Source organism: Heptranchias perlo, chromosome 26 (genome assembly GCF_035084215.1).
Source record: "Heptranchias perlo isolate sHepPer1 chromosome 26, sHepPer1.hap1, whole genome shotgun sequence".
Taxonomy (NCBI): domain Eukaryota; kingdom Metazoa; phylum Chordata; class Chondrichthyes; order Hexanchiformes; family Hexanchidae; genus Heptranchias; species Heptranchias perlo.
In genome coordinates this window covers 20,326,091-20,351,619 of record NC_090350.1, presented here as the reverse complement: position 1 = coordinate 20,351,619, position 25,529 = coordinate 20,326,091, and the positions used below count along the sequence as shown (strand labels likewise).

General features: G+C 42.1%; 1 protein-coding gene across 3 annotated transcripts in view; it reads left to right on the top strand.

Annotated features, from left to right (window-relative positions):
- The window catches only part of fhl3a (four and a half LIM domains 3a), an 87,976-nt gene that overhangs the window by 50,849 nt on the left and 11,598 nt on the right, over positions 1 to 25,529 (top strand). For 2 of the 3 annotated variants that reach the window (XM_068006477.1, XM_068006476.1), the window contains 3 exons: positions 15,806 to 15,980; positions 21,624 to 21,798; positions 23,795 to 23,964. In XM_068006477.1, the coding sequence (XP_067862578.1) occupies positions 15,825 to 15,980; positions 21,624 to 21,798; positions 23,795 to 23,964 (501 nt within the window). In that variant the 5' untranslated portion in view covers positions 15,806 to 15,824. Of the gene's footprint in view, positions 1 to 14,095; positions 14,280 to 15,805; positions 15,981 to 21,623; positions 21,799 to 23,794; positions 23,965 to 25,529 lie in introns of those variants that run through there. The other variant, XM_068006478.1, reaches the window with a different exon arrangement.

Below are 25,529 nucleotides of genomic sequence, written 5' to 3'. Positions count from 1 at the left end.
CCGGCGGGGTGGGTTAAAGTGTCATGCTTGTACACAAGAAGGTACATTTCTATGCTCCATAATTGTTTGGTATGCTACCTGAGAGATTAGTGCTGAGTTAACATGGCCACAAAGTAGACCAATCTCGAGCAATGAGTGATTTTGGGTAAGATGCATTTTCCATTCTAACACTCAGCAGAATTTACCTTAGGGGTGATTCTAACTTCCTCCACCCAGCTGAAACGGGATGGTAGCAGTTACAATTCATATGGTGGAATTACTGGCCCATTCCCACCCAGAGCTGGCAAGCTTCAGCGGGACACCTGCTTGCAGCTCGCTAGCAGTGTAGCACTGAGGCCTGTCCTCAAAATGGCCCAGACCTCCCGCTGGCAGGATCAGGCGGCCAGCCTACGCACTCCGAGAGTTAAACTGTAGCCTGTTGTCTCAAGTGGATGTGCAACCTTTAATTACAAACCTGGCCTGTAGCACAGGTCTTCCTTAACCTGCAACCAGATCATTCTACAAAATTCAGATCTCTGCACAGAATCTGTCTTGAAGTGACTTTGTCTAATTACACCATGCGGAAAGTTGCTTTACCTCACTCAGTCACTTCTTGTCATTCAAGATTATCTCAGATTTCAGAAATTTATTCTATGACTCAATTTAAACTGATTTATATTATCAGCAAGAATCTATTAGTTAAATCCATTCTATGTAAGATATTGGTTTTACCCTAAGCACATGTGTGCAGTCTTGGTGAGCAGTGAATTCTGGGATCTATCGTTGCTGCATAATAGGAAAATAGTTTCCTGCTCTGAGCAACATGCTTATGAAGGAAACGTTGTGGGTTAATGAGAGGCTTGCATTCCATCAAACCCAGTTGCTTTTTATCTCAAATTGACAGCGTATGATGTCACATGGCTAAATCACTTTAGGCACCTTTGAGCTGTGGCTGGAAGCCACAAGGATGTGGGTTTTATCTTGACTTCATGAGCAATTACTTTCCATTTCCTTAGTCAGATCCCAATGGTTATAAAGCCTGAACTGTGGAACGTCACAACACCTCCCACAGTCCTTTCAAACCAGTTCCCATAATCCATTCTCAACTGTTTCTCGTAAGGTTGCGACTTCCATATTTTTGCCTGGGCATTCCGGATTGACGTGTTCATGTGCCAAGACATCGAACTGGCCAAAAAGTCTTCAAGCATATAGCTTAAAGCCCTTTTTCGCTCGCTTACATTCTCTCTCCTTTGCCATTTTTCCTTCTTCTCTTTCCCTTTCTTTCTCCTTCCCTCCCTTTTCTCTCTCTCTTTCTCTCCCTTCTCTGTGCCTTTCTCGTTCCCTGTCTTTCATTCGCTCCTTCTACCTTCCTTCCTTTCTCTCTCTTTTCTCCCTCCTTTTTATTCTCTACCCTTCATCCCCTGCCTCTCTCTCTTCCTCCCTTTCCCTCACTCCCATTCTTTCTCCCCCTTCTCGCTTTCTTTTTTCCCTCTTCTCTGTCTCTCTCTTTCTCTGCTGCAGCAGTTGGAACTTTTCTTTGGCTGAAGGACGGTTCTGCTCAGGATGCTGGACTGTCCCCAACAGTGCAAGGGTTTGGATTGGCAGAAAAACTAAACAAAACATAGGAAACTCATTGTCTGTTTACTGAGCTCATTGAAATGTTTCAACCTTATCCACAAAGCCCACATCATTTCATCATCAATCAGTGTCTTTCTGCAGGGCAAAAAAAAATCCTTGCATCAACGAGTCTCAAGAACGGAATTTCAGGGCCATACATGCGTTTTTATTCTGGTAGTAATTAACTCTGTTGATGTGTACTGTTTGCTGTCAGAATCCCAACTATTTTGGACATTTGTAGAAGACCTCAACCTGTTGCAAGAGAAGTTTTTTTAAAAGCTTTTTTTCAATTTCAAACGTTTTTGAGGAAAACCTCATTTTGTTTGTGAAAAATAGGCAATTTTTCTTGAATTCTGACTCCAGTCAAACAAGGTGAAACTACGTATACCACAGCTGGTTACAATGACACTGTGAAGTGTTTCACATGATTCCTCAAGTAATTCTCCATCCGTCCACATTTCTCAAAGAAGATAGTCTCCTCTTGTCTGCAGACAACCATCTACATCTCCTATAAATACAGTAATCATGCAGAGAGCTATCAGCAGTGCATTATAGAATACGTTCTTTAAAAATCCAGGCAGTGATTAGTGGTGGCTGCACAAGCTAGAATGGAAGGGAGTCGACATGCTTTAATAGGGCTGAAATAGCTCTTCACGAATGGAATACGTTTGTTATTCCACTGCTCCACATGCCCTCTGTACTTCAATACTCCTGATGTCTCAGCAGTGAGTAGTTGAGCCAGGTATGACCCCTGGTCTGTGCTGAGTTAGCTGTCCTCAGCTGGTGCTGGCTGTGGGTTAGGGAGGGGAAATTTGGCTTGGTTTCCCACTCTTGATTGCTATCCCTGCCAGAGGTGCACATTTGTGGATTTGAGGGCAGGATCAGGGTTGGCTGTGGTGTCCCTGTTCATGCATGAGTATGGCTGTTTGGGCGAGGTAACAGGAAGCAACCATCTTCTCTGAAACACGTAGCCGTGCCAGGAGTTCATGCCTTCAGGTGATGGAAGAAAATTGGCAAGAATGTTTTTTTACAGGTTCATATTGAAGTAAATGGAGGATATCTTTCAGTTTTGTTGGGTGAACACCCCCTCCCCCACACATCACCAACACTCTTGGCCTAAATATGCCCCGATAGTAATGTTACTATTATTGGGTGGAACATGTTCGATTCCTGACTGCACAGAAAGAGTTGTTTTCTAAGCCCGTAAGAAATTGTGTTTGACAGCAGGGGGAAGTGTTTTAATAGACTGCAGTATTTGGAACTTTGTGAGAGAATATTGGATTGAGGCCGTGTGAATAGGCAGAATATTCTGGTTATTCAGAACGATGAGAAAGCAACTGTTAAGGAACAATCCAGATCTGAAGCGAAGATAATGAAGCTCTTTACAAAAACCGTGGTCTGGAACTGTGTGCATTTTCCAGTTGTGTTATTGCCATCTAATGTGCCATTCGTTTTGTAGGCCTGGATTCCAATCTAGCATGGTCAGATAAGATTTGTTTTCTCTCTCTGCTGACCATTATGCATCGTATGTGGTGGTGCCAGGCCAGTCTCTCAGGGATGCAAGTCCATTGCACACAACTATTCATTGTTCAGCAGTAACTTCTGCTAAATTTCTCTTGGTAGGAGAACAAAAGAATATATTTGGTGGGATAAGTGGATCTATCAGCCTCTTAGAATGGCGAAATGGTCTTTTTTGAGATTTGACAGGATAATATTCAAAAAGCTCACTATTCCTTCTCATTGTAAAGAAAGAGAAAACTATCTCGTATTTATATAGTGCCATTCATGACCTCAGGACATCCTGAAGCACTTTACAGCTAATCATAGAAAGGTTACAGCACAGAATGGGGCCATTCAGCCCATCAAGTCCATGCCAGCTCTATGCAAGAGCAATCCAGCTAGTCCCACTCCCACGCCCTATCCCCGTAGCCCTGCAAATGTTTTCTTTTCAAGTACTTATCCAGTTCCCTTTTGAAAGCCACGATTGAATCTGCCTCCACTTGGCAGTGCATTCCAGATCATGCGTAAAAACATTTTTCCTCATGTCACCTTTGGTTCTTTTGCCAATCACCTTAAATCTATGTCCTCTGGTTCTTGACCCTTCCACCAATGTTAACAGTTTCTCCCTATCTAATATGTCTAGACCCTTCATGATTTTGAATATCTCTATCAAATCTCCTCTCAATCATCTCTGTTCCAAGGAGAAACATCCCAGCTTCTCCAGTCTATCCAGTAACTAAAGTACCTCATCCCTGGAATCATTCCAGTAAATCTTTTCTGCACCCTCTCTAAGGCCCTCACATCTTTTCTAAAGTGCGGTGCCCAGAACTGGACACAATACTCCAGTTGTGGTCAAACCACTTTTTTATAAAGGTTCATCATGAAGTACTTTTGAAGTGAAGTCACTGTTGTAGGGAAAAGCTACAGCCAATTTGTGCACAGCAAATTCCCACAAAGAACAATGAGATAATAACCAGATAATCTGTTTTAGTGATGTTGGTTGAGGGATAAATATTGGCAAGGACATTGGGGAGAACTCTCCTGCTCTTCTTCGAAATAGTGCCATTTTACGTCCACCTGAGAATGCAGACATCTTGGTTTAACATCTCATCTGAAAAATGGCACCTCTGACAGTGCAGCATTTCCTCAGTAATGCACTGAAGTGTCAGCCTGGATTATGTGTTCAAACCCTGGAGTGGGGCTGAACCCACGTCCTTTTCACTCAGAGGGAAAAGTGCTACTCCGAGCCAAGGTTGACATCTACCTGTTCTTCAATGCACTGGATTAAAAGAAAAAAATGACTCTTCTCTAGACTCTCACCTCACGCTTATATGCCAGCTTACACAAAAGTGATTAGAACCTTTAGTGATGGTACCCTCCGGGAAGTAACAGCAGAGGTAGGGACACACGATCAGGCACATTGATTCTGATGGAATTAGGTGTCAGCCGTGGTTCAGTGGTAACACTCTCGCCTCTGAGTCAGAAGGTTGTGGGTTCAAGTCCCATGCCAGACACGTGAGCACAAAATCCAGAACACTTCAGTGCAGTACTGAGGGAGCGCTGCACTGTCGGAGCTGCCGTCTTTGGGATGAGATGTTAAACCGAGGCCCTGTCTGCCCTCTCAGGTGGACATAAAAGATCTCACTATTTCAAAGAAGAGCAGGCAAGTTCTCCCAGGTGTCCTAGCCAATATTTATCCCTCAACTAACATCACTAAAAGAAACAGATTATCTGGTCGTTATCACATTGCTGTTTGTGGGACCTTGCTGTGTGCAAATTGGCTGCTGCGTTTCCTACATTACAATGGTGACTACACTTCAAAAGTACTTTATTGGCTATAAAACCTTGGGACATTGTGAGGTCGGTGAAAGGCGCGAGTTCTTTCTTTCTTTAACTTTGCTGTAAGCACGTAGCTACAATAGACATCTAGGTTTGTGGAACTGCCCAGCCTCTCTGTGGCATAATTAAAGAAAAAGAAAAAGTAATTCATCTAAAAGATTATAGATGAGACGGTCCAACACAACAGCCTAATGGGTATAGTGGTAAAACCCAGAATAAATACAGTGTACTATACGCATGTAATTAGTATGTGGTCTTACAGTTTGGCCACTAAATACAAAAAAAGACTGTAGTGGAGTATTTATAAATCATTTGTATTCTCTGCTCTGTCTGTTGCAGAAGTGGGAGGAGGGAGAAGCAGTGGGCATGTGATAGATTAGGGGTGGGTTGTTGCATGTTGTTTACATAGAAATTACAGCACAGAAATGGGCCATTCAGCCCAGCAGGTCTATACCGGTGTTTATGCTCCACAAGAGTCACCTCTGACCCTACTTCATCTAACCCTATCAGCTTATCCTTCTATTCTTTTCTCCCTCATGTACTTATCTAGCTTCCCCTTAAATACATTTCAGGATCCTAATAGCAGGAGTATTTTAAAGGACTTTACGTGGGGCTATTCCATTGTTAACACAGCAGTATCACACAGGGCAGTGGTAAAACAGCTTACCTTGAGGGATTACTTTCAATAATATTCACACTTTTGTAGCAGAGATCAGTAACCAGAAGCCACATCAGTGCCATAGAGTACAAAACCCACATTTCAAGATACCAGTTTCTGCTACTACAATGCAAACATCTTCAAAACTAGTCGCATTAGAAATGCTGCTTTACCTTTGACCCATTCACCGATAAATAGCCAGTGACAGGGGCTTTAGATCCACCATCACTGTGTTGTACAGGAAAGATAATGATGTCTCAGACTGAGCAAACTGATGGAACAATAGTACAAAGCAAAAGTGAGGGCGGCCACAGTATTTCCTGAAAACCCCTCTAGCTGCTGATACTGTTCACTCCCAGTAATTAGGTTAAATCTGTGTATTTTTTTTAGCATAGCCCAATTTATTTTTCACCATCTGACCATAATAATTACAGGGCTTCTTCTTCATTATTGCTTCAATCTCTCGAGTGTACGGTGTGAGGCGAAAAGTCTCTTCAGATTTTTTGATCAATGACAACTGTCTACAGCTGGTGTGGAGTTAGTGGGATTCTGCCTTGAAGATTACAGTTGCAAGAAAAGAAAGTGGTACAGTATTTAAAGGTTTGTAGGGAGGGTTGTGGTGTACTGTGCAGCTTGAAGGAGCAGGCACTGGGGCTTGTCTGACTGACCACAATTATCATGATGCAAGGCTTTGGTATCCGGAAGGATTGCTGAGGGATAAGATAGTCACACTGGGAAGGAGGATGCCTTGGGGTAAAAAGTCTTCAGCTTGTATCTGTTACTACCATGAAGCTGATGGGTATCAGTACAAATGAGGGTAGATGGGGAAGGGATGTCACAAGAGATGGTGGGAACAAGACAACTCAGTGTATTGTTTGAAACTAGTACCTCTGCGAATACAAGAATTGTCTAGTAGCTGTAACTGAGGAACATTCAGCCTTCTTTTGGGTGACTGAAGTGGTCAGAAAATCCTGGCAGTATTGTTGACTGCTTAATGACCTCTAACCGCTCCAAGTTCTGCATTCTACATGAAGTGTTTCAGCAAGTGAATGGAATGACATCTGAAATAGTTTTAAAGAATACTTTCTTATCTCAGTGTAATCTTCACATAGATTCATAGAAAGTTTACAGCATGGAAGGGGACCATTTGGTCCATCGTGTCCGTGCCGACGGACTAGATACCAAAGCCTTGCATTGGGGTTGTCCACATCCTGGTGTTTCCGAGCCTTTCAGCTCCGGGTCAGCAGTAGTGGGTTCTGCAAGATGATAAAGAATAAAAGGAGAACAAAAAGTTAACAAAAAAAAGCTTGAGTAAGAACGAAGACTGCTGCCTAGTCCAAGGAAAGCTGTGCCTGGTCCAAGCATAATTTTACTCTGTTTATCCATAGAATTCCAATGTACCAACCACTTCTTATTCATCGCCATTGCACAGAACTGCTGATCCAAGCAAAACACTTAAATACAAAGCCTCACCCAAATGTAAATGTCTCCCAGTTACACAGCACTAAACACACTCTCTCTACAGCCAAATGTTACGAAGGCATTGGCATATTTTCAAAATTAATGTTTTATGTAGGATTATGATTTGTGTTTTATTTGCATTGAATCGCTGAAATATGGGCCTCACAGCAAAGACTTTCAAATTGGATGTTCTTATCCCTCGTTTACAGAAACATGATGGAAATAGTACATTTCTTGACAAGTTCGTATTGCAGTTATCAAGATTTGAATGCTCTGCTTATGAAAAGAAAAGCCTCCCACCTCTCATTAGGAAATGTGGGGGTGCAGCCCAATGCTCTCTCTCCAGTGCTTACTTACTTTCACTTCAATCTTCTTTTGAATAAATTCAAAGGATTGCGCTTGTCTGGCGTTTAGTCGGTTGATTCTGATCACCTACCTCCACCTTCTGTTCACCACACCCCCGAAAGTTCCAGATTCATTCCTAACTTCACTGCCCCAGTATATGCTGATCTGAAAAAAACAGACATCAGAACGGAATGTCAGCATTGGCCAAGGACAAGCTGTTTAAAGTAAAAGTTGGCTCTGGTTAAACCTTCAGGAAGCCACGGATATGAACATGCACAGCGGGCTTACAATTAGTGCAGCATGATTCACCCAATAACTCAATGCTCGTAACTGTATTGTCTGCATTTCCACATCTCACAGTAGACAACTGTCTGTGTCACTGATGTGTATGTTTCTCCTGTAATTACTGTATAGCATCAGCTTTATAAGGCACTGACTGCAATGTAGTATTTATCCTCTTGAAATACAAATGACTATTATTGAATGAATCACTGCACAAATTGCAGAGATTCATTGTTTTCTGTCCAATTCCGCACAGATATATTACATTGTTGTTGCTATCAGCTCACGGGAAGTCCGTGCTATAGCGCAAACTTCAAAAGCTTAAAAAGATCTTTTAATTTCATCCCCAAAAAAGCTGGAGACCAGATACATTCAAGGTGCACAACAGGCATGGCATCACCTCAGGAACTTATCCCCTTGCCTCCACTTAAACATGCAGCCTCCTCCCCAACAAACAATTGCTGTTATGACTGTGTTTGATCCCAACTACAGTATTAACAGGCCAGAAGGAAGCCTGCTGCTGATGCTTATGCTACAACGCTGCATCAATCCATCCAAAACAGCTTTGTTATTTTTCAATGGGCAACTGGGTGAGAAGAGATCACTGTGTAGGAATGGCAAGGGTAGTGCAACGTGAGGCAGACCAAGATACAGTCAAGCGATAGAAGTGACTGAATGTGAATAAATGACAATGGAGGTCTTGTCAACCTAGCTTGCTCCCTTCTTCTGTTATTCCAGTCAGACTTGCAAAAGACTCATAAACCTACCCTTGTGCATCTGTCTCCGCATTGTTGTGTCTGTAACCCTGTACAGTAACTGCACTAATATCTCAACCACAGCACTGTGTCAGATTATAACAACCCAAGGTCAAGTCTAAATTTCAGATATTTCTGATTTTAAGAACAGTCAAATATTTTTAAAATGTATAAATTGGAACTGCAAGCAATCACGAGTAGTGCAGAGTGCTGCAGTACTGCTTCGATCATTGTACATTAGCACCTCTGCCTATCCAGATGTGTATGAGTTTAGTATGGGGACTGGACGATGTTAAAAGATGCTTTACCTCCCTGGCGCATTAAATCACTGAGGCAAAGTCCTGTCTCTATATTCCAAATAAGCCTGTGAGTTTACTCTGCTTCCAGCTACAACAATAACTGTGGCTTTATCAAAATATGTCTGTGCTCTAGATGGCTGTTGACATAACAGCTGAGTCCTTGCTAAGTGTTTCCCCGTTCTAGCTCATTGGAGCTGAAGTCAATTGTAGCGTCCCAGCCATTACCAAAGCTGAGATCAGCTAACAAAGCACAGATCGGGAATTAAACCTGGCACCTTCTGGCCTCAATATTTCACTGGGCAGAGTATCTTTATCTATTACTAACAGGCAGCTGTGCGGAAGTGTCAGTGCTCAGACAGACTATTTGGCTTGTATCTTCACCACCTCATCATCTCATTATGGGGGTACCTGCTTGTACCAATATTGGTGTCAGCATATCCGTAAGGAACACCATTAATGTCTATTGCAATTATTATTGAACATCCACATTGGTTTTTAATCTCCTGTATTCAAGGCAACATGTGAAAATGCATTCATATTTAGTAAGCTCACATACCTGAATATTTCATGTCATTTTTATAATAGAGTACAGTTCTGAATATCTGACCTTTGATTTTTTTTTTCAAACTATCACCTTTTAATAACTGTTATGATTTGGTCTTCCCTGGTGATATCCAAGAACTCAAACTAACTAATGAGAGGCCTGGAGTTATAGGGAACACACAAGTAGAAGAAGGTATCTCTGTACTTCAGGCACATTGTGAACAAAGTGCTTTTTTAAAAAAAGAATGACTCATCCATGTGCTCCAAATTCACCTGGATTCACGTCACTCTAGCTGAGAACAGGTGTATCCCCTTTGGGCGGCCACTAAGAAGCGTGAGACAGACTTTGGTGTCTTTCCCTCAGGGAGATGCAACAACTTCTTCCTAGCTCCTCCCCACTTGGGTGCAACCCAGATTGGCAGCTGAGTGGATTGGGTGGATGGAATATGACTCCCCCCACCCTGTAGCCCTGAGTGCTAGCGGAAATATGTAACATTGAATAAAGTTGTTGTCAAATGTTTCTGAAGCGGATGTAGAAATACTACTGTACCGCTGTCCTCAATGGGTTAACAAACATTGCAAGTGATGGCCTCCATCTGAGGACTTCAATGTATTATCAGTTACCCCATTTATAGCCCTAAGCTAGAATGACTCGAGTGTGACTAACAGTGAGTACCAGTGAAATAAAGACCAAACTCAGTTGTGTTAAGAATGGCAACGCCATGATGTATGATGCTACTATCCTAATGTCCTCCCCCAGACACTTGGAGAAAGTCTCATTGTCCAAGGAATAACTGCAGTCTTTTTCTCAGCCTATGTTAAGACTGTTCTTACAGGTTTCCTACTGCCTGAAAGCTGGAGGATCATCAGTAGAGGAATGTTACAATGTGAAGGGATAATATTCCAAGTTTCCCTCCCTTCATGATTAAATTTGCAATAAACTATGAAGAGAAAGCCCTGTTATAGAATTAAAATCTTGACACCTTTTATGGCGGGGAGGGGAGAGATAAGTACATTCTCAAAATGTTGGCAATCAGAACATCTTTTCACTTTTTGCACCATTGGTAATATCTAGCACTCTCCAGTTTAGTACAGCAAGGTACTCTCACTACACACCCCAACAATGTGAAGTTTTTTTGCTCTGAAGCCGTGTCTATCAGGAACTGGGTCAAGAATGCCCAAACTTTTTTTACAGCCAGCAGAGAGAAGAATCCTTCATCCTATCAAGATGGCTAGGACTCATGCCAAAAGTGACAATGGATTTCTAGGCCTGCTCCATCCAGACGTGTGTCTGTTTACTTCTAAAGAAGGGAAAGAAATACACCAGCTGCTAATGGCCAGTGAGTCCACCCCTGTGGAATATTCTTTATTTTCGCTCTGTTCTGAAATCTATTTCTTTATCTGGCTAGGGTCATGGAGCGGATTCTAGGTTGGAAACATGGTAAAACTGATATTATCTACTATTTCAACAAGTAGTTGTTGTCTTACCTCTGCTGTTGGCAGCACTGTCAGGAATAGAATAACTGACTAGACCGCAGAGGACTGATTTTACCGCTGACCCAGCCTCTTCTTTCCAAGAACCGCACAGTAGCTCCCTATTACTGCCTCTCGGGAATTACGGAAAATGGGAACTCCCATCTGCTTTGCTCTTATTGATACCAATAGGGGTAAACTCAAATTACAGTCAGGCAAGAAAATGCTGTCCACACTTCCTCTGGTTCCTCCTAGTCACATTCTCCAGTATTTTATTGTGTTAAGTAATTGAAATGACATGGGTTGTACTGCTTTATTATGAGTTATAATTCAAAATATCTTACTTGGGGATGAGTCAACATTAATATGCAGAGATGATTACCAGAACCCATTTTGGACAGTAGCTTATCCCGCTGTAAATCCAAGCTTCCCCCTCCCTCGCATGTTACGAATAATTTTTTCTTTCTGACTAAGGTTTTCTTGTTTTTAAACAGCTGGAAGGTTTAATGACAATGAAACAGCTGACAGTCACATAATAAATACAAACATTGTTTGAGCCAAAGCTGTCCGTTGGTAGCAGCTGCCGCTCTTGCACTGGGCTTTTGGAATAACATTTGCCTATCGTTTAAACCCTTAGACTTAAAATTTGAATAAACACAGAATGGTATTTTTCTCCTGACCTCCCCTGAAGCTGTTGACTCAGACGGGGTTACAGTTCCACGGGTGACAGAGACTTTTTTGTGCCTTATCAAGTAGCCATGTTTGAGCCAAGGTAGTGAACGTTGACAGGCATCACAGCTTATCCTGTCCCACCTCAGCTTTCAGCAGGAATCATTGGATCGTGATAAGGAGGGGAAATGTTGGCTAATTTTGCTCTTCCCAAGCCCGAAGATGCTGAGTCAATTGTAGCACCAGCAGTAGAGCTGGTTTGACTGAGGACAGCTAACTCAGCACAGACGGGGAATCCAAACTGAAAACACAATGAAAATGTGTTAATTTTTCTTTTAGTTTAGTGTTGCTGTGACCTTAAAGTTGCAGTGTAAGTCTGGAGTCTGGCATGACCTTGAAGGGTTTTGAATGTGTAAATAAGAAGAAACTCTTTCCACTGGCAGAAGGACACAGCTTTAGAGTAATTGGCAAAAGAACCAGAAGGGAGACGTGGAGAGATTTTTTTTACGCAGCGAGTTGTTATGATCTGGAATGCACTGCCTGAAAGAATAATGGAAGCGGATTCAATAGTAACTTTCAAAAGGGAATCGGATAAACACTTGAAAAGGCAAAAGAATCGCAGGGCTATAGGGAAAGAGCAGGGGAGTGGGACTAAGTGCCTGTACAGGCAAATGGGCTGCATGGCCTCCTTTTGTGCTGTATGATTTTATGACCTGCCTCCAGAGAGAAGCAGTGTTAGATGCCAGTGGCAGGCTGTCTCACACCACTTGGGGTTGATATGCCTGGGCACTTTTTAAACTTACCTGAAGGTAATAAATATTTAGTGAGCGGATGCTACAGCTGCACATTATAAACATTGATATGTCATTCACTAGGACTTTGCCTACGTGTGTAAGCAGACATGTGTAGGGATTTCACTTGGACAGGAAAATAGCAACTCGAACCAGGCAGTATAAATGAGGTGCTGCCTGGTTGAAATTAACACTGCAGCCACTGTGTCTATTAGTATTGACCACCTACTGACTATTCTTCTTGGTGGTGAAGGTAATTGGGGTGTCTATGGCATCGAAGTAGCTCCAAGATGACATGCCTGGTGATGGAAGTCTGGAACCAAGCGAATCCTCTTTTGCAGGCTCGGTAATCTGATACCTGAGCCTGGTTGATCTACAGATCCATGGCGCTTTTGATGATAGACAAATCAGCCTGGCTCCAAAACAGAACCCAGTGGGGCAGACTTGTCACTGGGGGATGGAACTCTTCCCACACTACCTCCAGATATCACTGCAAACCAAAGCCCATAAGAGTAATGCCCATGGCAAACAAGCAATATAAAGTTTATCAGTGCTTTGTGCTGGCAGGCTTCATGATATTAGCTGTTAATGCCCTGTACACACGTAGGGGTTCCTAAGCTTTATCTTTGCCAACTTGCTCCTAAGATCTCTGGACTTAGGGGTAAGTGGGGTGTGACGCTACAGGAAGATAATGTATACTTCATAATCAGGCAAACAAGAACTCTGCCTGTGTGAAATTTCTCTTATAGCTTGGTCAGATATGGTAATGTATTTTAATGTGTGTTAGGCACACAGCTGACCAGAAAAAAATGTATATTGGATGTTGTCTTATCTTCACGCTCTTCCCTTAGAGAATAATAAAGAAGTAGCAGAAGGATTTGCAGGCTGATAGACCATGACATAAATGCTCGTTCCATGACCAAAACCATCTTTATACCAGCCGATAGGGTGGCTAGTCTTGTATGGCAAGAGAGTTTTATGGGCTCCCACTACCCGTATGGTGAGCGAGGGCCAGCCACACCCACCGGACACAAGTATCCCACTGGATGTCAACTCAGAATTCAGAGCCAGAGCAATGGTCTCCATTCACCAGGACTGTCTGGAGTGGGGTTTTGAACCCTATAATATCTAACTTGGAATGCTACCAATAAACCAAAGGCTTACTCCAGCCTCTTGGTACAATGGCAGCATAAAGCTCAGTAGGATCTAATACAGAGCTGAAATCAGACACTTATAAGTTTCATTAACTAGATGCAATCAATCAGCAATCAATTAATCAAGGAATGGTTTTCAGCCACAGAGTGGTGAATGGAATGGAGCACATTCAAAGTGACAAGTTATTACAGGCTTAATTCCTTCTGTGAATCAAAACGTTCAATGTTACACTCAGTGAACAGTTGCACAACAGTGTACATGTGAGAGCATATTACCCAACTTTACTGCATCATTACAGAATTAACTGATGCACAAAGTAATAAAAATGCAAATACCTTGTGTGTTTTGTGATGTGCAGTAGAACCTTCGACATGAAGTGATCCTTGGAAGTGTGTGAAATGACTATTGCTAATAAGCAGTTGTGCTATTAGGCGGATGCTTTCTTCACTAATAAAAGGGCTGTAAATAATGCATGTTACATTTGAGGTCGGAGCAGGGCAGAGAAGAGAAGCTTATCTTATCTTATCAGGCTACTGTTAACAGTATTCGAGGTATTCGAATGCTGATGCTCTTGGCTTTCAGCTGTTTTCATGCTTTATTTAACTGACAGTTTAATACAGGCAGCTTTGCTTTTTCAGTTTTTAATCTATCTGTCAGCACTGATGCACCTTTCGTTATTCCCATCAGTGAGCTGCAGGGGTTTGCATGGACGGAGTGAGATGGAGATTCAAATTAGTAGCATGCAGCCTTAATAGCCCATGTGTTACATATTCTTGTGATAAGTCATCTTCCTGCCTAAACGAGTCTGTTAACTGAGGCATTTGGTGTGGGAGAAATGTAGAGTGCTGTGTACCCTTAGCCTGTCAGTACTAATCCTGTTCGTAGCTGTGGATACTTGTTGGAATCGCTTCTTGTGAGTCCTAACCTTATTTTCTTTACATTTTCTCATACTGATTTAAGCAATCTGGTAACAATATAAGGTAACTAAATCGCAACTTGTTTTCTTTAAGAACACCATGAATTGGGGAGCATTGTGCACAGTAGTTTTGTATCCTGTAGAATTCTGCTTCAACAGTAAAAACTTGCAGGAGTAGTGTGTATATTAAAAGTTCCAAAAGATAATCTTCAGAGAGTAAAGTGGTGTTTGGCTTTAATCATAAGTTGTAAAATAACGCTGATTCTTTTTTCATGATTAGCTGCATTGGTGAAATTGTATTCAACTCAACTTTAGCCTATTAATGGTTTATCAAGTAAGACCTTAACATATACGGTAACAGTGATGGGATTCACTTTCAGGTCATCCCAAGTCAATAGGGATTCATAATCAGGAAGATGTACGGAAATCGGTTTCCAGATTACCGTTTTGCACTTTTGTGTGTTTATTACAAGTTTTATGTTTGCAGAATTATCAACAGTCAGTGGAACAGTGACGCATCCACTCCCCTGTGAATTGATTTTTAAAAGTAGCGATATACTTTAAGTCCATTGCTGCAATGAGATTTGAAGTCCTGTCGGGCATCCTCACCAATCCTGTTCATGTGTTTCATTTTCTCAGCTTCTTAGTACGACCAGTGCCTCTGAATTGTTCTTCCCAGCTTCTTCATTCTATTCTCTGAAACTTAGCACTGGTGGTTAGTTGTCTCACACACACACAGAGTATACTAGTATAAAATAAGAAGCAAAACTATACATGTAAAAAGACAATGCTTGTTCTGACCTGTTAAGAATAACAATTAGCAGTTGCCCTGTTGGCTCAGTAAACGAAGGCTCTGTTGCCTTGTGGTACTGAGCTAGTACTTAACCAGCAAGGCCCAAGGTTTGATCTCTGGTTCATTTGAGTTGACGGATGTTGACTGGAGCAGCGGGTCTGCCACTCCAGTTGGCCTCATTGCTGCTGCCTTAGGGAGGTGAAAAAGCCAGGGTTTCTGCTCCTTATTCTTATCCAGATTCTTGTCGAAAAGTTCATGCATGGGCATCAGGAAAGTACAAGGCCAGGCTCCTCTGTGCTGCCTTGATGTTTGAATAGCCTGCCAATGCTCACAGTCTACATTCACATATGATGAATGGCCACTGTGGCGATGGCCCAGCGAGCTGCCCATGCCTGTGGAATTATAACCTAGCATGAGTCGCTGTCTTCAGGAAAAAAAAGTGTTGGGGGAGGGGAATGGACCAGTAATTAACATAAGACAGCAGCAGGTCCACGGCTTCCATATCCCACCCTTTGGAATCCCCAATTCATCTGTGGCACTTCCTCACAGGTAGAGAGGGGAAATGTGTAGCGTTATTTCCACTCGCTCTTCCACAACTCTTACCAACTCCTTCAAAGCAGCATTATTTTCATGAAAAGAAATTCACTTGAAATAAACAAATGCCATTAATTGCACGCCGCACTTGTCTATCAATGTCTGAATAAAGGCTTTTCCTCATTTCTCTTCACAGTGACTGCTATCCATTGAAGATGAGTGACCGCTTTGATTGTGATAACTGCAAAGAATCTCTGTACGGCAGGAAGTACATCCTGTCCGAAGACAGTCCCTACTGCATCCCGTGTTATGACACCCTGTTTGCAAATACATGTGATGAATGCAAAGAGTTGATTGGACACGAAGCGAGGGTAAATACTGTGACTCAGATGTGCATAAAATGTATTACTTAATTTTACCATTATTGTATTGTTCTGTCTCAACAACCAAAATTGTATTTTTGTGATGTGAGTAGCACTATGCAGTTAGTCAAAACTGAGCCACAAATGTTGAAGAAATACACATCTTGGACTTCAATCTATCGCGAGCTAGAAACCGTCCTTTAGCTCTAAAGACAGTCAAGTTATGTTACTGATCTGTGTGCATGTCCTCCCATCTCAGCCGTTAACATGCCACCTCAATAACTTTTAGAAGCTAAATGCTGAGCAAAATCTGTGCATTATTTCCATGTCTCATAACATGTCAGCCTTGGCTCAGTTGGTGGCAGTCTTGCCTCTTGAGTCAGAAGGTTGTGGGTTCAAGTCCCGCTCCAGTGACTTGAGCACAAAATCTAGGCTGACACTCCAGTGCAGTACTGAGGGAGTGCTGGACTGTCGGAGGTGCTATCTTTTAGATGAGACCTTAAACTGAGACCCCATCTGCCCTCTCAGGTGAACATAAAAGATCCCAGGACAATATTTATCCCTCAACCAACATCACTAAAACAGATAATCTGGTCATTAATACATTGTTGTTTGTGGGACCTTGCTGTGTGCAAATTGGCTGCCATATTTCCTACATTGCAACAGTGACTACATTTCAAAAGTAATTCATTGGCTGGAAAGTGCTTTGGGATGACCTGAGGTTGTGAAAGGTGCTATATAAATGCAAATCTTTCTTTCTTTATAACTTGTCACTTCACGAACATCAAGTTCCATTGGATTTTCTCCAAACTTGGTAAGTGGCATTTCTCAAATCAGACTTTGTTCCTTAGAAAATAACAATATCTATCTGTCCTTTTTCTCTTTCATTTATCACCCACTGTCCCCTGTGCTACTGAGGTCCTTTAGAAAATGGATCCTAGCAACTGTGCACTTTTGGAGAGCTGGAAATCTGATGCAGTGAGGGTGAAGGGGCAGCCATTTGGGACTGAACCCATTTCCACTTGGTTTCCACCTCTCTCTGGCTCTGAAGAAAAGTTTCAAAGACGGGGAGAGCAGGTGCATCTTTCACTCGCCCCACCCTGCTCCATTGTGCCATTGCTTTTGGAGCTGGGACTGGCTCCTATTCCGCCCACTGTATGGGCCTTCCCCATTCAGGATTCTTCAGTAGCTGCCAAGGAAAGCCAATTTTTACAAACACTTTCCTGTGGAGCCAGGAGGAGCAGGAGTGCTCCCACACCTCCAGAGTCGTCATGATCGCACCGCCCCCCAATCTGCTCTGCCCACTCCAACCCCTCCTCCCAGGACTTACCTCCGGGTCGCTGCCGGTGAGCCAAACAGCCCAACATTCATGCTGTTCAACTAGGCGAGCTTCCTGTGGAGGCGCGACAGATGATGGCAGCTCGCACGTAAAATGTTAATGAGGCTCAAGGCCCAATTTCAGGCCAGCCTCGGTCCTTTTGGTTGGGGCCTACACAGCACCATATATGGGCCCAAAAATGGGCTCAAACGAATTTCTAACCCATCCTGTCCACGGTGTTTCCTCGGCCTCATCGTCCTGAAGAGTTTGGAATGCTTTCAAAACTTGGGATGCAGGGACGGTAAACGCCAACATGGACTTGTTTTGCCGAATATCCTGTTTCCGCGTTGTAACTTCTATTTCTATGTGTATATGGGTCTTAGGACAGTGTACTTGCCACTTTCAGAAATCAATAGGTTTAACATGCCTTTATTGCATTTCCTCAAAAATTAATAAATGATTACCTCTGATAAGAAGTTAGCTCCTGTAGAAAATAAACAAATCCTGAGCACTGCCCATTCTGTGAATATTAACGTCACCCCGGTAAATAATGTTTTATTAGCTTCCCCATATTTGCATTCTGTGAGTACACTATCATAGCACGGAGTACGATTGTATATCTTAATCTTAGCTTTGTACAGTCAGGTAGTTAATCATTTTGAGATTTACGTATTCGTTCATTAAAACAACCCTGCACTGCTCAAAGCTTCCAATAAACAAATGGTTTTGCGTTTACATTGGCAGTGCATGTCTGTATGTTCAGTTCTTTTCTTCAAATGCTGCTTTTTGAAAGCTTTCCCAAACATTTTGCAACATCATTTGTTTCGTGAGAGGATTTTGGGAGCGTGGCTCATTTTCCTAGTTTCCCTTGAGGAGTGTTTCATTTTGTTGGTACGATGCCAGGCAACCTTTTTTGAAGTATTTATTTTAAAGCAAAAGTCAAGACTTCGAAGACCATTTGTATTTAATGCACGGAACATTCCTCCGTTACTGAATTACTAACATCAATTTGCTTCTTATCAGTTCATCTCTGCAATGAAAACAAGTCTGAAAGTGAATATTTTCCACTTACCTGACTTCGCCCATTAACTACTTCAGAGAGGTCATCAGTGGCATTTTATCATCGGGCGATGCTGTCAGCATATCAGCTTCCACTGCGTGAAATATGTGGGAAACCAGCAATGTCAACATGAAGAGACCTTTCTTTATTTGGAAGTTTCAAAACAAGTATTTTTTCCTTGTGTTTAAAAGGAAGATTTTTCTCATGTGGTTCCCACCCCTGCACCCCATTCTCTCTGCTCTCCTGGAGGCGCTAATTCATATTGGGGTTTGGTTCACTGCTGGCAGTCATGCCCAGGTGGCCATTCTACGTGAGTGAGCCTAGATGATGAATGGTACCAGGTTATTTGACCATAGGAGGCATCACAGGTGAGCCTGACATCCACACATGAACATTGGCTCAATGGAGTAGGAAATCCTGGCTGCTTTCTTTTCCCTCTCCTTGTAATGGTCCTTTTGTCCTCCCAGGTGGAATCAGTTAACACAGTACAGGCCAGGGATTGAACCCGGGACCTTCCTGCTTTGTATAGCTTAGGATGTGCAAGTGGAATGAAGGACTCTGAATGACTGTATTGAAATTTTAAGCTCTCAGTTGCATTTTTTATATCTTCCACCTTTTAATAACCAGTTATAAATTCAATTTTATTTGCGCATGCACACATACACCTTTGATACATCCTACACTGCTCAGGCAGTGCCCTTAGTACCTGAGCTGTAGTTAGAACTGGAAAGGATGTTTTATATATCTCTATTCATGGTGATCCATAAATGTGCATGATCTGTTGAAGATTATTGTGCAAGTAATTAATTAGGGATGGGCAATAAATGCCGGCCTTGCCAGCAACATGAGACGGAATACTAAAAAAATGTTGTTGCTCAGCAAACAGAATGTGAGCGCAATGAGATTAGTGGGTGGAGCTGAGTAGATCCTATGCTTCACAGCCAAATACATTTATTACAAAAGAGGGTTTCCTAATGGACCTAGACATTCATTGGAGTGACTGAAGCTTGTACTGTATCAATGCTATACACAACTGAATTTCATACCATCTCCCCAGGTGTTGAAAAGTGACTAGAGAAAAGGATCTGTGCTAGACAGTACAGTCCACTTGTGTGATATAGGGTCCAAATGGAGAAGAAGCTTCACTCCAGAGGTCACATCTTACTGATCTCAGCAAGTCTCTACAATGGTTGTTTGGCTTCTGAAGCCAATGAATACTTCTGTTGCTTAAAAAGAATGGTTCCACAGCACCATTTTGTCCACCATAAATTCTTTTTACTTTTTTGCAAATAATGAGCTACTTTCAAAAATTCTGGGCTCTGTTTTAACATCTTTGGATACCTTACTCAAAGATTTGCAATGCTCTCATTTGTTGGAGGTTACATCCACTCTATGCAACTGCAATAAAGGCACCATCTGCTCCCCTTCCAATAATTTCAGTGGAAACAGGACCAAACAGTGTCATTAGAATAGTAAATGTATCAGAATGTTTTGAGACAGAACCACAGTGAGAATGTTGTGCAGCGGCCTATGGGATTTCTCAATGAATAATCAAATATTTTCTACAAAATCCTTCTCTTCTTGATGAAAGCTACCTGTATAGGCTATCAGTCAACGGTGACCACTGGGCGTTGGTGGCCGCTAGGCATTGGTGACCGGTGGACATCAGTTACATCAACACCCTGCAAAGCTGTCAACAGCAAGCTGGCTCGTCCATTGTAGTTATGCACAGGATTATTTTCAATTCATACTGAATTTAATTTTTGCTCCAAGTTTCTTTCTCCCTTCTATATATACATACACAATGACTTGTGGTACACAGTTTAGGTACTACAGTGAGTTATAGTGTTAACCGACAGTTTGAGATCAAGGGTAGATTGAAGCTTAGTGACTGAGCAGAATGAAATGCACCTGGACTCTGCTTGAAGTCATGAACTGTCAGGACAAGATTTATTTGAATGCATATTTGTCAATATTTGAATTGTACAGAATTTTTTTTTGTAAAAGGTATAATTTATCTTCAACATTTCTACTTCTAATGAACTCAGATGGCCTTTTAACTCACTGAGAAGAGAGACCCTTCTTTCAGCCTCTCCTCCCATTTCAAACACCAGGAGAGTGAGGAGGCAATCAGCACAGGGAATGATGTCGCTTCCTGCTCTCTAATGCTCCAATTAGTTTCAATGGAAATGCCACAGTTAGTTTCAATGGAAGTGCACAGATGTGTTCTAAAAGATGTTGGTTACATGGGAACGTTCTGTTGCGCAGTGGCTTTCAAAATCCAGGCATGAAGCTTTTTGTTTGTTTAGTTGTACGTTATTGTGAACATGTTTGGCATGTTGTCATGTAATACTTGAGATTAACTTTGATGTGAGTGTCATCAAGGGGGTCATTGAGACAAGAATGCCAGGTTAGTAGGAAGTCCTCTGGTCATGTAGTTGGTAAATTTGCTGCTCAGCATGGAACTGAGGCATACACACCAGAAGGTTCCCAGTTTCAATGTCCCATCTATATTGAACTAACTGATTTCAGTCAAGGCAGCAGTACAAGTGCTCTCTGTGCCCCTGCATTAGTGAGGGGAAAACTTGTCCGGGGCGCCTGCTCCTGCTCGATGTCCTGTGAAAAGAATAGGTTGGGCTGGGCTGCAATATGTCCCACTCCAGTTCAAACATGCAACATAACCATTTGGGCAAGGTACCAGATGGAACCACATTCTAGTATAAGTCATCACCTTAAGGAGATGAACAGAGAAAATTGGAGCTCAAATAAAATACAGTGATGATGGACAACAATCCTTTACATGATTATGATGGGTAAGCACGTTTGCTGTTGATAGCCTTGCGTTTTGATTGGTGAATCTAATGCCTGCTGGTCACTATAGACAGAAAGTCTCTCTATCTGAGCTGTTCTCCCAGTGTTTTGACCAAAATTCATGCATCAACCAACACTCCAAAATAGATTAACTGTTCAGTCATCTCATTGTTACTTGTGGGATCTTGTTGTACTCAAATTGGCTGACGTGTTTGCCTACAAAACAGCAGTTACCACACTTAAAGAGTAATTCATTTGCTGTGAAGCATTTTGAGATATTCTAAGGACATGAAAGGCAATATAGAAATGCAAATACTTTCTTCACAACAATGATTCATTCGCATCTGAAAGATAACATTGAACCCTCTGAATCAGTTATGCAATTGAACTGTGATCTTGAAAAGCTACCTTCCTACTTGTTGCTAAGTATCGCCTTAATCTCCTTTTTGATTCTTTTGCTCAGGAGTTGTTCTACGAGGACCGCCATTACCATGAGCATTGCTTCAGGTGTTATCGATGTGACAGGTCTCTGGCAGATGAGCCATTTACATGTCAGGAAGAAGAGCTGCTATGCAATGATTGCTACTGCAGTGAATACTCCTCAAAATGTATTGCTTGTGACAAGGTTGTCATGCCTGGTATGTGCCCTTTAGTCTCATTTGTCAAACATTTTATTGCCCTTCCCTGCTTCTGCTGGAGTAGTCTGTTGGACCATTTCTCTTCAATTAAGTAAAGTGATAATGTAACTTTGCACCTTATTCATAAAATATTCATAATTAAGATTTTAAGGAAAGAGAAAGAATCAGAGTGCTGACCTGCTAAGAAAACAGAAAGTGAAATTCCTGAATTGTTTTCTGTATGGACCTGTTTTCTCAGCCCTGTTGGATCATTTTGCTGTCCCCTAGATTTACATATTTACATGTGTCTACAGGCCAAATTGCACACATTAACCAGCTGCATGATTTAGGCTGTTCCAATAATCTCCTAAAATTATAGCCAGTTAAGAATAACAACCATCGGAAACATTTCAGTTCTGTTGCAATAAGAAGCCTGTAAGATTGGGCAACAGAAAATTTACATTAGTATTATTGTTTTGGAGTCCTGCTGACTGACTCATTCTGATCAGTTAATAGCAAATTGTGAAATATAATTCCTTCACTGCAAGGCGATCTGCTTGATCGGATCTTCAGTGGGGACCGGCCGGTACCAATGCAGTCTGTCCTGGTACCTTTATGCAGGACCCATCAGTACAAGTCCATTATATGAGAAAAAGAAATGATTTTGGAGCTGGGTTCTACCGATCTCCCTCCACAACTTTGGCGGAAGATCATCGGAAACCCTGAAGAAACGGCCACGTTATGGCGGATGATCAGGAGAAGCTTCACAGAAATTCCAGGCAATGCTTTGTGTTGATCAAAGAGCCGAGTAAATTATTATTTAGTCTGGTATTGGAGTTTTGACTTTATAAATGACGTTCGTCAGAATTACCCAGAGGAAAATGAATGTAAACAGTGAGGCTGGGTACCTTCCCTGCACTAGGTTGTCATTGGTTCTTTTTGATAATTCCTTTAGTATGAAAGATATAGAACCTGTGAGCAAGCCAATTGCGATAAGGCTTCACACAGGTGAGGTAACAGCTGGAACTCATTGTCAACCCTGAAACTCATTATTTCTCACAATTACCAATCTCACGGCTTTCCCGGAAACACCAGAAGTGGAAAAATTGGAGGATGACCCACCTCATATTGATTGCAATTTCTCTCCCCCTCCCCAGGGCATAAACAGCAGTCTGATTTGGTCTCCTCTTGGTTCAGTTGGAAAGAGCACCACCCAGTATAGAACTGAGATATGAAGAACAGGAAGACCTCTAGTTTAATGCTATGTCTGCACTGTTAGATGATTTCAGGAAGCACGGTGGCAATAGAAATACAATGACCCTCACTGCTCCTTGGCTAGGGAGGGAAGTATCAGCCAGCTGATGCTTCTAGTTGCCTTCTTGTACATGCTGGAAAGTACATGCGTGGGAACTTTGGCTGAGAACAGGGATGAATTCAGCTGCGATACCCCACAGTATATATGACTATCCTGCCAATATTCACTCTTGCTCTAGGCTCATACATGAAAAATTGCTGTTTGGGTGAGGTATCAAAGGACACCCTATGTCCATGGAACCATATCCCAGCATAGCTCAACACCTTCAGGAGATGAGGCAGGGAAACTGGAACGGGGAACAAAACAAAGAGGCCTGGGCATAGTTGGCTCTCTCAGCCACCCAGTGAGGGAATGATGCATGTACTATATTAATAGCACAAGCACAAGTTTCCAAAATCTAATCTAATTCATTAAGTTCCGTACTGTATACACACCCTTTAACTCAACACAGATATTAATGGATGGCACATTAGGAGCAGCTTGTGCCCAAATTTGTGATAACCGCTTCCGCCCTGTTGAGCTCTTGCGCCCAGGAGCTGAAGAGAAAATCTGAGTCATTGATAAGACACTCGTTCCATGATGCTATTCAGTATATCTTGGTCCAGCGACTGTATTACCCAGTCAACCCAGTGGTGTTGCATTGCTGTGTGTTCCAAATGAGTTATTCTTTGTGATGGTGAGTAACGTTTCTGTCTCTCCCAGGTACCCGTAAGCTTGAATACAATAGCAGCACCTGGCACGAAGGCTGCTTTGTTTGTCACACCTGTGAGCAGCCAATAGGATCGAAGGCCTTTGTTCCTGATAAGAACGAGATTTACTGTGTGCCTTGCTATGAGAACCACTTTGCCCCGCGATGTTTTCGCTGCAAGAAGGTAATGACCGAGCCTTGATTTGAGAATATTCTAGCGCACTGCTTACGCCTTTTGGGCACTGAATGTGCTTTCACTCTGGAGCTAGTGATGGGCGTACCCTATGTATCTATGGTGTATGCCATTTTAAGTCACCTCCCAGCTTTATGAAGGGGCAGGAAGTACAATTGTGTAGCTGAATGGAATCTGGGTTGCAACAAGGGAAATGTTCACCCTTGGGCTGTTATTTAAACACATGTACAAACTATCGCCAAGAGGAGTCTTGCAGTTTTAATAATTTTATTGAGCAGCTCAAATCTCTTCTATTTCTTCATCTGTAAAATTAATGCTAATCAGGAGAGGGATTAAAAATCTCAGCATTCAGTGACTCATTACTCTGCCTGTTCAATAATGAAGTGTTACTGCCAGCATTTACATCAGAGGGAGAATCATTTCATCTGACAGATTTGAAAAAGCCCCTTGAAAGTTGAGGGGTACATAGAATCATTGAGTCATACAGCACAGAAGGAGGCCATTCAGCCCATCGTGCCTGTGCTGGCGCTTTGAAAGAGCTATTCAAATAGTCCTACTCCTCTGCTCTTTCACCATAGCCCTGAAAATGTTTCCTTTTCAAGTATATATTCAATTCGCTTGTGAAAGTTACTATTAAATCTGCTGCTGCCACCCTTTCAGGCAATGCATTCCAGACTATAACAACTTGCTGTGTAAAACAAAAATATCTCCTCATCTCCCCTCTGGTTCTCTTGCCAATTATTTTAAATCCTCTGGTTACCAACCCTCCTGCCCTCAGTGGAAAGAGTTTCTCCTTATTTACCCTATCAAAACCTTTCATAATTTTGAACGCCTCTATTAAATTTCCCCTTAACCTTTTCTGCCCTAAGGAGAACAATCCCAGCTTCTCTGGTCTCTCCATATAACTGAAGTCCCTCATCCCTGGTACCATTCTAGTAAATCTCCTCTGCACCCTCTCTAAGGCCTTGACATCCTTCCTAAAATGTGGTGCTCAGAATTGAACACAATACTCTAGCTGAGGCCTAGCCAGTGATTTATAAAGGTTTAGTGTAACTTCCCTGGTACATTTACTGCTTACAGATGGTTCAAGCCTCCTTATTTCTCACTATTAGCACAACAGAATAATAGAGCAATGAGTAGACTTGTTCAATGTTATCTAACTGCATATTGTCAGTTAGGGTTGAATTGGGACCTTGTAGCTTTAGGATTTGGAAATTTGTATGGATGGAACTCAACCTGGAGTGGGGCCGCTAAGTCATGGAACTAGTCAATAACTTTCTTCTTCGAGGATTACCTCAGTTTGGTTGTTTCCCTTGAATTAGGTGAGTTGAGTAGAGACTATGATAAGGCAACATCTGTGTGGCTTATGTGGTGGGAAGAGTGGACTAGGCTTGAGGAACCAAATAACTTTTTCTCATATTCTTGTGACTGTTTCCCACCAATACAATCAGCACTGAACTGTTATAGAAAGCTAACTATTGCATCTCTCAAGTGTTTTTCTCCTACCACTCTGCACAGCCTGCTAGTTCAGCTCAATATACTGTTGATAGTCAGCA